The sequence below is a fragment of the Ascaphus truei genome, chromosome 18 (genome assembly GCF_040206685.1).
Source record: "Ascaphus truei isolate aAscTru1 chromosome 18, aAscTru1.hap1, whole genome shotgun sequence".
In the NCBI taxonomy this organism is placed as follows: Eukaryota; Metazoa; Chordata; class Amphibia; order Anura; family Ascaphidae; genus Ascaphus; species Ascaphus truei.
This window is the reverse complement of record NC_134500.1, coordinates 41,070,982-41,084,899: the sequence shown is the minus strand read 5'-3', so window position 1 is coordinate 41,084,899 and position 13,918 is coordinate 41,070,982. Positions and strand designations below refer to the sequence as shown.

Genomic DNA, 13,918 nt, shown 5'->3' with positions numbered 1-13,918 from the left:
CGTTGAGTCGGGCTTCCGCCGCCATCTTGGTAGAGGAGGGAAAGAAGCAAGGGAACTCTCACGATCCTTAGCTCCGGCAGGAAGTGACGTCACGATCCGGAAGTGACGTTCGCGGACGCCGCCAGCGGGTAGAAGCAGACGAGACGACCTATGCTGCATCTGAGATAACATCCCCAATGCTGTATTTCCTTCTAAAGCCGTAAGCCTCCAATTGACTTACTTATTAGATAAAGTTTATTTCCATCTACACTATGGCTGTTTTCTATTTTTCCAAGATGTGCTGACCCATATACCAAACCTCCGGAACGAGCTGCATCACAGAGTATTATTCACTCACATGCCTATATTCCTGCTACTTTTGTGAGTAGGAATTCGTTATTCACTTTCACTTTTTATTGTTTTTTACAATATTACACTATCCACTGTTTTTTTCTTATCATGTGCATACGGCGACGCTCCCCTGGAACTTCCTTTACACTATTGCTGCAAGACTTCTGGAACAGTCTTTTGTCGGGGTCGAGTGATAAGTTGTTTTTGCCTTTATTTCACTGTTATTAATATATTTCACTGTTCATTATTTGAATTTTGTTATCACTGCACTATTTTTTGCATAATATTTTCACTGCTTGTGGTATAGTAGAGCGCCATCTAGTGTTTTTTTCACATAGACTGGTCGTCGCCCCTGATTTAATAATGGGGCTACAGAAATAAGACCATCAGAGTCCCAGTACGCATGGGCTAACTAGCTGCAGGGAATGGGTTAAACTATGTTTCCATGTTAGGGATTGGATACAGATAATTGTTCACCAATAGTCTGTATTTAATGTTAAGAATAGGTTTACAAAGGTATATAAATTGTGTCAACCTACAGTTCTAGTTCTTCTGATTTCACCTTGAATGTCACCGGATTGCTGGAGAATTGCTAGCTGATACTTCTCCATTCCCCAACGCTAAGTAAGTGTTACCTTCTTGCCTGTTAATTGTACTATATTGCTGTGTTCACCTTTTTAAGGAATAAATATATTTTATTATATCTAAGCATCGTTCAGTTCAACCCAGATATTTGGTGTTTGTTATATCTTGTCATAAGTTACCGTGACAGCGACCAGGGGCGTCAAAGATGCTTTGAGAAAGGCAATAGAGTAGTTGATCATTGGGGATTCTCTCTTCCACAGAGGGGAAGCCTAGGCCAAGGCCTCATCCGTTAGTGAATGTTGAAAAAGGAGAACTGGCGCACAGCCAAATGAGTGGGTCACCAAGAAATAGCTGAAAAATGATCCTTTATTAATCCATAAAACAAGCGGAGGTTAGCACCCTCCTACGTGTTTCGTGTACGGGAGATAAAGTGAACTCCACTCAGGATATTCAGATTGGGGCAATATATGTGAGTATCTTTGATTTGACTTTATTCTGACCATTGTGTTATTTTGTGAGTCAAGGGACCATCCCCATGAGGAACACATAGGGGATTTTTCAATAGCCTTATCTTCAGGGATCATTTGGCCCCACAGTGTACTTTACATCTTCATTAATCTCACTAGCCCCATTCTGTGAATCTATTTGCATCATATGAATAATTAGTGTCCAGCGCTGAGCGCATTAATCACTAACTACCTTTCTCATCCGTTAGTAGGGAAATGACGTAGGCTGTGACGGGGTGAGGTAACCAGGCTATACATTAAAGTTTTAAGTACATCTGGTTACCCCTAAATCTGTAGGGTCCCTGGTAGCTACATAGCACCATAAGCAATGGACCAGGGATTATACATGTGGAAAATAAAATGACCCCTGCTTTCCTGTTTACATGTTTCCTTTGCCCTAGAACGGCAAAACTTCTTATGTGCAAGTTTTAGGTGGGTATTTGGGTAGAGATGCAATCATTTTGTTTGCAGGAGTTCGGGGGCCAAAGTTACCGGTAGTCCTTTAATTCTCCCCGGCGAGCAGGCATGATTTGCTGTTATGCGGGGTGAATTACACCTGGGCAACCCAGTGTCCCCCAGACTCCTGAGTTTCTAGCCCAAATATCCAATTTTCCTTATAAATATAAGGTTCCCCAGAGACCATACTTTATTAAAGTGCACTTTGTAATGTTTTATATATTTGTTATAAGACTCCATACAATCAGCCAGGGAATCTGCATAGACGCCGGTGTGATGGTAGGGGGTAACCAGGCTCTAAAAATAAAGGTTAAGCCCATTTTGGTTACCCCTGATACGTGTATAAGGGTCCAAGAGAGTTAGCTCTTGGCCCCAGTGACATTGTACCATTCTGTTGTAAGTATGCAATAAGAGCAGTGTTTGTGTTTTCCCTTTCCGGGCATGCCAGCAAGCAGGGTTTGCTAGGGTATGAGTTTCAAGGGTTTTTTTGCGGATGAACCGTTGACAGAATATGCCTAGGAGTTGTCGGTCCCCCCATAAATGTACTCGAGAATCATGCCTAATTCTCAGATGCATGTAGGCACATTGTCCCGACAATATCTCCTTTTGTAAATGCAAGTGTGACTCACCACTAGGGTACTCTGCTTCAGCACAGCCCAGAAAGGAGAATGGGACACAGGGATAAAACATAAATTCCTGTAGCTGAGGGAATTCCTATGTTAATGGGGTACCTCAGCTAGTGCCCAGGTGACCCACAACCAGTAAAAGGGTTGTGGGTACCTTAACTGTATATAAGGTTGAGGGGGGACTCTGAGAGTCCAGACTGAGTCCAAAAGATAGTGTGTGGGGAATAAGGCAGATAGAAATAAAACTACAACATATTTCCCTGTCTGTCCCCTCTACCCAAAGACTCAGAAGTATAGTGAAATATACTTTATTAAATGTAATGTGTTCTTTACAATCGGAACGATGTCCAAACAGGTGCCCAAGCTAACCCGTATGTATGTATGTATGTATGTATGTATGTATGTATGTATGTGTATATATATATATATATATATATATAAATATATATATATATATATATATATATATATATATATATATATATATATATATATATATATATATATATATATATATATATATATATATATATATATATATATATATACTGGACACCAAATATATATATATATACTAGCTGAGAGACCCGGCGTTGCCCGGGATGTAATTTTGCGGGGGCGGACGACAGGGTTGGGCTTCCCCCGGGTGACTGGGTGACTGACTGAATGGGTGGGTGACTGGGTGACTGACTGAATGGGTGGGTGACTGAATGGGTGGGTGACTGGGAGACTGACTGAATGGGTGGGTGACTGGGTGACTGACTGAATGGGTGGGTGGGTGACTGGGTGACTGACTGAATGGGTGGGTGACTGAATGGGTGGGTGACTGGGTGACTGACTGAATGGGTGGGTGACTGAATGGGTGGGTGACTGAATGGGTGGGTGACTGGGTGACTGACTGAATGGGTGGGTGGGTGACTGGGTGACTGACTGAATGGGTGGGTGACTGAATGGGTGGGTGACTGGGTGACTGACTGAATGGGTGGGTGATTGGGTGACTGACTGAGTGGGTGGGTGACTGAGTGGGTGGGTGACTGAGTGGGTGGGTGACTGAGTGGGTGGGTGACTGAGTGGGTGGGTGACTGAGTGAGTGGGTGGGTGACTGAGAGAGTCGGTGGGTGACTGAGTGAGTGGGTGGGTGACTGAGTGAGTGGGTGGGTGACTGAGTGAGTGGGTGGATGACTGAGTGAGTGGGTGGGTGACTGAGTGAGTGGGTGACTGAGTGAGTGGGTGGGTGACTGAGTGAGTGGGTGTCTGGGTGACTGGGTGAAAGTGACTTGGTGACTGGGTGGGTGGGTGGGTGACTGGGTGGGTGGGTGTGTGGGTGACTGGGTGGGTAGGTGTGTGGGTGACTGAGGGAGTGGGTGGGTGACTGAGTGGGTGACTAAGTGAGTGGGTGGGTGACTAAGTGAGTGGGTGGGTGGGTGACTGAGTGAGTGGGTGGGTGGGTGACTGAGTGAGTGGGTGGGTGACTGAGTGAGTGGGTGTGGTGAGTGGGTGGGTGAGTGAGTGGGTGACTGGGTGAAAGTGGGTGACTGGGTGAAAGTGACTGGGTGACTGGGTGACTGGGTGACTGGGTGCGTGTGTTGGTGACTGGGTGGGTGTGTGGGTGACTGGGTGACAGTGTGTGGGTGGGAGACGGTGGGTGTCTTACCTTCACCCCGTGGCATCTGGCTGGGGCAAGAGGTGAGTTCAGGAAGCTGGCGGGGGAGGGGGGCAAGAGTGGCAGGAGGCCCGTGCCGCGCCTCCCCTCCGTCCGGGAGCCGGCGCACGTGAGGGGGAGTGCAGGAGGCCCGGGCCGCGCCGCACTTCCCCTCCGTTCCTCGTTGTGAGCGAGGGGGGAGGAGCCTGGAGTTTGCTGCATAGCAGGAGGGCCGCGCTTCCCCTCTCCAGGAGCCGACACATGTGAGGGGGAGTGCAGGAGGTGAGGGTGATGTTGCGGCTGGGGATGTTGCGGAGCGTGGGGATTTGGGTGAAGTGGGGAGGGGGGAGAGAGTGAGGGGCACCGGGAGAAGAGGCGCACCGGGAGAGGAGGGGCACCGGGAGAGGAGGGGCACCGGGAGAGGAGTGGGGGTGTGTGGAAGGTGAGCTGCGGTCCAATTGACGGGGGAGAGTGAGGCCAAGCAACAGAGTGTGTGTGTGTGTGTGTGTGTTTGTGTGTGTGTGTGTGTGTGTGTCGTCACCCCGCCTCAGGCCAATGAGAGGTGTGGGGGCGGGCGGCCAAAGGGACCAATGAGATTTCCCCTAGGGACACAGGAAGATGCAGACAGGCATATAGTGCTTTCACATATTTATATAATAAGATATATATAAAATATACTGAAAGTGTTGTTTTTGTGTCCCTGTAAACAATTTGATTGTTCCGTCGGTCCACCTGCCCGCCCTCTCACGGCTCTCATTGGCCTATGTGTCTCACCCCCCCGTGTGTCCCGCCCTCCCACGGCTCTCATTGGCCGGTGTGTTTCGCCCCCCCCCCCACCACACTGCCGAAAGCTTCCTCCGGCTCCTCCCAGTCCGCCTCTCCACCCACCCGTGACTCCCACCCACACTGCCGAAAGCTTCCTCTACCACCTCCCGTTACGCGATGTGTCTCGCCCTCCCCCCGTTACTCCCACCCACCCTGCCACCTTCTGAACCTTCCTCCACCGCCTCCTGAAAGGTTCCACTACCTGCATGGCTCCGTTGCCGCCTGAGGTATGCGGGTGGGAGGGGGTCATGCGGGGGGAGACATGCAGGGGGGAGGAAAACATAAGGGGGGAGACATGCAGGGGGGGAGACATGCAGGGGGGAGACATGCAGGGGGGGAGAGATTTGAGATGCCACTAACTAAAAGTCACTTACCCAGTCAATCACCCACCCACTCACCGAGTCAGTCAGTCAGTTACTCACCCACCCACCCAGTCACTAACCAACTCAGTCACTCACCAAGCCACACAGTCACTCACCTACCCACCCAGTCACCCACTCACCAAACCACTCAGTCACCCACCCACCCAGTCATTCATTCAGTCACCAACACCCACCTAGTCATTCAGTCACCCACCCACCCAGTAACTCACTCATTCACCCACCCAGTCACTCACTCAGTCACCCACACCCACCTCCACCCAGTCAGTCATTCCGTCACCCGCACCAACCCAGTCAGTCATTCAGTCACCCGCCCAGTCAGTCACATCACCGATGTGAAGGGGGGGGGGGGACTGAGGTGTGAACGGGGGACGGAAGGAGGTGTCAATGGGGTGGGTGCGGGAGCGGAGATAGGGGTGAGCGGAGAGAGAGGGGGAGCGGGAGAATTCAATCCCGGGCATCGCCGGGTATATCAGCTAGTGTGTATATATACTACCCGGATGATCTACTTGGACCTCTGCCAGTGACGGTGTGATATATATCACTACAAGCTCTTAATTCTATGACCTTTGTGAGTGAGCCTATTCCCCATTATTTTAAATATTAAATGTGAAACAATATCACGCTATGGGCCATGCATGATAGTGATATATATCACCCCGTCACTGGCAGAGGTCCAAGTAGATCATCCGGGTAGTCAGCGGTATAAATACCAAATCTGCCTCACTCTTTCCTGGGCTGCATCGATGGAGAGCCTCCCTGTTAGGTGATTGTCCCAGAGACAGGCAGGAAACCAAGTGCTCCCCGCACCGACAGCCAGAGACAGCGGGGGTCCGGACCGGCCAGCTTCCGGTCCACCAGTGATGACGTAGTGTCGCTGTGTCGTCCTAACGCGTTTCGTCTCTGCGTAAGACTTTTTCAAAGGCTAATGATGAGTGATGCACTAGTTTGCAATATATAGCAATTAATCCAGCATTAATCAACACTGGTCACAGGTGACTTTTTAATAAGAAATGAGCATGAATGAAGTTCATAAAAATATATGTCTAGGTATAATGAGAATCTATATAATCCTATGTATGCTAATATACAGTGTTCGACAAACCTATACATTTGCTCGCCCCGGGCGAGTGGATTTAACCCCCGGGCGAGTAAATATTGGCCCAAGCAGCACACGTTTGGTACTAGGTGGCGAGTAGATTTTTTGGTGATTTGTCAACCACTGCTAATATATATTGCACAGATATTGCATCTGTTATTAGTTAATGAGTGTTGCAGGGTTTAGCAATAGCAGCATGCTCATTTCTTATTAACAAGTCACCTGTGGCCAGTGTTGATTATACGCACACGTTGAATCAATGGAAATATACCCTATCCAGGTCTGCCTAAATTGTAACATAGATAAACATTGGAAATTGATGTAAAAACATAGCAACATGTAACACATAATTAAATAGTCTGCTTAAAGGCTAATATTTTTCTGAGAACAAAGAAAAAATGGAGATATGAATATACAGTTCCGATGATGTTTAAATGTATCAGCTTTTGTAAGTGTGATTTAAATTGTTATTTAATATTTCATAAGCAGTGAGGTAGTTAAATAAATAGGAAAAAATTATAACAGATTGTGTATATAAATATATAGTCTTGGTATTATGAGTGAGAGGAAAGTAATGTGACTGGAGCATTAGAGGGAACCCAAAGATCCACATTAGGAACTGATCAGATAACACACAGCAGTGACAGCGAGTATACATTTATGGAAGCCTCATTTATAGAGCAGCACTGCCACCGTGTGGTGATTTATGAACTGCGCGAATTTAAATAAAGATAAAGAGCCGCGCTGCTCCGCTGTCTTTGTGTCTTTGTGTTCGGGTTTATAATAACACAATGTAAACTTTATAAGAAGATGAACCAATAAAGAACCGGGAAAGAAAAACCCTCATTTTACCGATTAAAGATCATTTGTATGTTTGGTATAAATACATGTTCCGTGTCAGAGAGCTCTGTGCTGGATCTGTGCAAACACTAATGTTATTACAATACATCTTTTTCACTGTCCTGCTTTCAGGCGCTAAATATATCCTAACTTAATTAGGACGATCTCGGACTTAGATTAGGCGGGATGTTTGAAAATCCCAACGGTTTTCCGAGAACCAATCAGAGCGAGGTGCGGGTCACAAAGCAGCCAATCGCAGCGATCCATCTTCTATAAATACCTAGCACTTTTCCTGATTTTTTAGTCAGAGTTAGGTTAGGATTGGAGAGGATCACTGTCACAGCAAAGGATGGCCCGGACCAAGCAGACCGCCCGGAAATCCACCGGAGGAAAGGCTCCGCGTAAGCAGCTAGCGACCAAGGCTGCCAGAAAGAGCGCTCCGGCCACCGGCGGAGTGAAGAAGCCTCACCGCTACCGGCCCGGTACTGTGGCTCTCCGGGAGATCCGCCGCTACCAGAAGTCCACCGAGCTGCTCATTCGCAAGCTGCCCTTCCAGCGCCTGGTCCGGGAGATCGCCCAGGACTTCAAGACTGATCTACGCTTTCAGAGCTCGGCTGTCATGGCTCTGCAGGAGGCCAGCGAGGCTTATCTGGTGGGGCTCTTCGAGGACACCAACCTATGCGCTATCCACGCCAAGAGAGTCACCATCATGCCCAAGGACATACAGCTGGCCCGCAGGATCAGAGGGGAGAGAGCTTAGGCTAACTGCACCCACTTCATTTACACCCAGAACACAAAGGCTCTTTTCAGAGCCACCAAATTATCAATCAAATTGGCTAGTAGATCAATATTAACAGATTCCTGTCTGTTTGCTCATTGTTTAGCACCCACTGTACCCTAACTACATAATTATCTATTATTGTTACCTCCACAATGTACTGATCTTTTAATGTAAAGTAATAGGGGAGCCCCTGCTTCTGCCACTGACAAGTAAATGGTGAACGGTGCTTTGGGTATATGCACAGAAGAAGGTGGGGTAGAGAACCCAAATATAGCACTCAATTTCACACTCTGGTGATGAATGAATGGTTTAAAACATAACTTTATTAACTGTAACAAGTATGTAAAATATTGGGTATTAAAAACAACGACCTGAAGGTGTTCTGACCTTCAATACTGGAACTGTATAGGTTCCGGGTCTAAAGTAGTGTGTTCTATGAGATTCAAGTAACACACTAAACAACAGTCCTTATAAGGATCTGAGGTAAGGAACAAATCTTACAGGGTGTGCGCTTAGGTAAGTACTGATAGCTGCAAATCACTAATGGCAAACACTGGCCTAGTGTGAATACCTGTTTACACTAATGAGGCGAGGTCTCTTTTCACCACATTATAGTAGTATCCTCACTTGCTGATTTGGATATCTATCTATATAGTGCGCTGTGCCAACGAGGCAGACCAGGCTAGGATCTGGGTTGATACAGCAACTACACTGATTGTAGCTCTACGGTAGTCCGTTACAGTGACCACATGACTGATTCCTTGGGGACAGTAGTTGATTTATCCACTAGTCCACCACTGCTTGTTACACACTGAGGTTTACTCGCAGTCATATTTACTGATCCAGAACACTGAACAGTGTTCAGACCTTAGGATCCTAGCGTTTAATACTCGTATTAAAAAAAACCATCATTTTAATTTTGGTTATTAAAGAGTTGGTTTTGTATCTATTTAATTTCACATCCAGTTGGTGTCAGAGCCCATACTAGGTTTATTTTCTTTGCCTGTTCTCCGGTGTAAAACAAACCATTGCATGTGATAAGATGGAGACACATTCTAAGTTACACATTATGTGCAGAGCTCTCTTTGTGGGGTTGTGGTGGCTCTTAAAAGAGCCTTTGTGTTTGTAAGAGGCTGAAGTTCTCGGTCTCACTTCTTAGAAGCTGCTGCCCTCTTGGGCTTTGCTGCTTTGGCCTTAGCTGGACTCTTAGCAGCTTTGGGCTTTGCAACCTTTTTAGTCGCCGGGCTCTTCACAGCCTTATTGGGCTTGGCAACTTTAGACTTCTTGGGATTTGCCAGATTGTCTTCATATCTGTCTATTTCTGTCACTTTTACTTTGCTCAGACTACATGTGCCACCTCCATCCTCATACAGTGACACAAAGAACATATTATTGTACAGTATCAGTTTCAAATAAAGTGCATACCAATATATAAAGATGGTCTGGGGATTCACTATATATGTATAAGTAGCACAAAAGTCTGCATTGCTGTCATGTTGTTCCATTACCCCCGTACTGAGCTCTGTATTATTTAATTGTCAGATATGAATATTTGTTATTGAATGGGAGATTCAAAAACCCTGTATTACACCTGTTCTGCAAATGATTAGTTTAGAATTCTATGTATGTAACATGTTTTCTAAGAAAAAAAATCATAGTAACATACACATCATATGAATTACTGTACATATTTTAATAATGTAACAATAAAACAACTATTTTTTAAGCTTTATAACAGAATTGTGATGTGTTATAAAGTTGTATTTCAGTTATCAAATAATATGTATATATTAATGGATGAATAGGTCATTAGTCACCCTGTGGGTTGTTATGTAACCATGTACTGTAATGTTCCTATTAGCACTCTTTATAGGAACTGCAATGTTTTGTGACCATAATCGTTAACCAAATTGTGTGAAGTGAAGTTTCCTCTTAACAGGAGATTGCTATCCTGCCCATGATATGTTTTTAATTCCTGCACAACACATCCAGCAATTTGCTGCCACATTACTGCAGGATGTGTAGACCTTTCTCTTCATATGCATAGCAATGTGCTGCTACCTACTTCAAGATGTGCAAGACCCTTTCACACACTTATAAATTGATACACCTTCCATGTTTGTTAGATTATACATATGAATAATTGTTTTAGTAAACACTCTGGAAGCCACTGCCTGGATCACAGTAACCTTTGTATTTTTCTGGTTTGTTCTCTTTGGTTATAATTGTATGTTTTTTTATACAAAACCTGTGTAGCACTTTCTCCCTCTCCGGTTTGACGACGGTGGCGCCAATGATGAGAGGCTGCGGTAGTTTTTCTGTCCCTCACTGACAAGATCAGGTTGTATAGCTTAATTCTCCTGGCTAAGTTGTGCTGTGCCGTCATCCAATACTGAGCACTAGTGATCGCGATGTTGCCTTTATGCGTGACTATGAGGAGATCATTTGTAGGATTCACTCTGCTCAGGCTAGATTAACAGCTGTTCCAGACAGTCACGCTGCAACATCTACCTATATGTGCTAAGTATTGATACTCAATCTGTGATAAATATTGACATGGGAATTTTTGAATGCTATGTAACGAATCTGTGTGCTATATTGCTTGGAATACTGAAGTGTGCAATTCAGATCTATTACCACTTGGTGATATTATACACAAGGAGTTAATTGCAGAAACTATTCTGCTCTGGTGATACATACAGCCGTCTCAGCTGGTCAGGTTGTCAGGCTAGTTAACATTTGCTGGATATTAGCATGCATTAGAAGCTTCGTTTCATGCTCAATACAATGTTACTCAATTGTGTGTGCTTGGGCTACTCCATGTAACGTTTTGATCATTGAAGTTTGTTATTTAGACTTTAGGACACATGATGCTATTTTGTATCTATGCTATGCAGACTATATTTAGTCTTGTGGTCGTTTTTCTACACTCCACACTTATTAATATTGTGACGAAGAGCATATTTATGTCCTTACTGGCACTATATATAAGCAGGTGGTTGCAATAATATACTATGGGCTAGCCATTTATACATAGAGAGATACAGCTGCAGTTTATTGTATTATCGTGACCTATTACACCTCTAAATATTAAAGCATGTATGCAAATGTAGATGGTTAATTCACCATCTGTTCATTTATAACTGGATATTTTAGTTCTGATGTCTGACTTCATCCTTATATGGTTATTATGCTATTGCACCTTTCTATATAAGCTATAAGTGGAATACAAGATTAAAGACTTAGACCTCTATGGACATTAAACATCTATGAGGAGTTATATGATGTGAAGATACTACATCAAATTAGAGGTCTAGATTATACTTGGATATCTATTTGTTACTAATAAAAATATTCCACCTATTAGTGTATTATTGTGGACAGAAACTACACAATTAATCCATGGTATTTGGATACCTACACATGTTACTTGATATATGCAGCCTCTCATTGTTGAATTTTACTGCACTGTAAATAAAATCACGAATCGTCGACGTCAAATGTTTAATAAAACTGTATTTTTTTTCCAATTATTAGTAAAACATAAGAGGATATTTATATCATAACTTTGTTCTCTTAATCTGGATATTAGAATCTGTAGGATCATTTGAGATCTTTATATCCAAATAGTTACTTTGAGTGCAAGTGGTAGGGACACTTATGTGGGGGTTTTTCTCTTCTCCATCAAAAGTTTGAATATTTCGAAGGAGACAGCACGGAAACAGCTACAGGACTTTAAGCAGAAACGTTTCTAAGTCCCACTTTCAGTAACATTTCCAGCGGACAGCGTCTGAAGTCTGGAACCAGATATTTTCTAAGTGAGACTTTCAGCACCATTTGGAGTGGAAAGAGTGGGAGCTGCTGGAGGCTCATGCCGATGTGAGCTCCAGGACTTTCCAGGACTTTTCGGGCTAAGTCCCGGTCAACCAACGAACTATTTAAAGACTTTGTTTCAATCAGGAAAGTTAGTTTTCAACCCCAAACCCCCAATAAGTGTATTTTCTTCTGTCTATGGTAATCCATGGTGTGTTTGCCTATCTCTACGGAATACATAAACATTTATTTTTATTTATTGGCTGTGACGGGAGATTTGTGACAGGCTATAATAATACACCAAATAACTGGGTTGAACTGAACGAGGCTTAGGTATAATAAAGTATATCTATTCCTTAAATAGGTGAACACAGCAATATAGTACAGTAACAGGCAAGAAGTAACACTTACTTGGGGTGGGGAATGAGAAGTATCAGATAGCAATTCTCCAGCAATCAGGTAACAATCAAGATGGTATCAGAAGACCAAGGATATAGGGTTGACCACAGTTTCATCTTTTGTAACCCTATCCTTAACCTTAAGTACAGGCTATTGGATAACAATTTTCTGTATCCAATCTTTAACGTGGGAACACATTTTAATCCATGCCCTCCTGCTAGTTAGCTCATGCGCACTAGGACCCTGGTGTCTCATTTCTGTAGCCCCACATTTACATCAGGAATGCCAGCCAGTCTACCAAATGGAATTTCTGGCAGGATACCCTTTGTTGGAAGGTGTACAATATGACACTCACAGACTGCTCTGGTTTGAGTCGTCTCCGCCCTCAGGTAAACAGTGAGGGTGGAAAAACCCTTTGAACAGTACTTAGGTCCTAGACATTGGGTCGCCTCTCTGACCATATGCTTCATTGTATGCAAATGAATTTCCTCTGGGTTTTATCCCTGCCTTGGGATACAGTATTATAGGAAAAATACAAACATATTAAAATATCAGGTTCCATTTGGTCCAGCGGGTCCAAACTACCCAGATCTCAATGCCGGAACTGGGACACCATATGGTCTGAGTTTCAGCCTGCTACGACCTTCGGAACCGGAGTTACACATATACTGCTGCGGCAGCTTTTATTCTAACAAATCACCAGTTTGTCCATGGCTTGTTCCTGGAATGCAACGCTGTTCACCTGGCGCATGCCGCGTTCACCTTGCGTTCCCAGCCACGGGTCATGCCCGGCTGATGCGTTTATTGATAATGGTTCAGATTTTAATAGGCTGCAATGCTTCGCGTGTCCGCCAGATGGCAGAAATTCATGAATTGTAATGCGCCGAATCAGTAATGTGTCGGCTTGCAGGTGTTTCGTTTAAAAAATATACTGTACCACAGTGTGCTATTGTAACTTGGCCTTGGCCTTGAGACTGAAGGAAGAGTTGCAAAAATGTATCAATTTAGGCTTTTCATATTAAAGAAAGACAAAGACCAGTTTCAGTTTCTGTTACACTATTCTCCAGAGACACACCCGCCATGAGTGTTCAAGTGCAGCCCGCTTTCCAAAAACCCGACAGAAGTTACGCATATTTGATATGGGCCGCGATTAATGCAACAGATGATAAGATGGCAACAGTTGCTCAAATTTATCAGTATTTTATCGAAAACTATGACTTTTACAAATTTTCGCCAACTCCTCATACGTGGAAGCGTGCAGTAAGGAAAAGGTTATGTAGCGATCACTGTTTTCACCGTATTGAGCCCCAATTTGTTGGAGGGTATTGGTGTGTGTCACCGGATTTTTCCCATATCTATGATCATGGAGGCGGCAAAAGGCGAAGGGTCATGTTAAAACCAACTAAGAAGCGACAGTCGCTGCCAAGCAATGCACCAGCACCAGCACCAGCACCGGCTTCCAATGACGGTCCCACTGTCAGTGACAACCCTGAGCCTGAGTCGGATTTTGCGTGCAGTTTTGATGAAGCTTGCATGTACCTAAGCGATTTCCAGCCTCACCTGCTGACTACAGGTGGACTAGTCCCACTGCAAACTATCGACGTGGATGATGAAGAAAGCTGGACTGGCAGTGGAC

At 44.6% G+C, this 13,918-nt stretch overlaps 1 protein-coding gene across 1 annotated transcript; it reads left to right on the top strand.

The window, feature by feature from the left end:
• The first annotated feature begins 7,638 nt into the window (after positions 1-7,638).
• LOC142469229 (histone H3) lies at positions 7,639-8,049 on the top strand. The gene has a single exon (XM_075576185.1). The coding sequence runs from the start codon at positions 7,639-7,641 to the stop codon at positions 8,047-8,049; it is 411 nt and encodes a 136-aa protein (XP_075432300.1).
• The last annotated feature ends 5,869 nt before the right edge of the window (positions 8,050-13,918 follow it).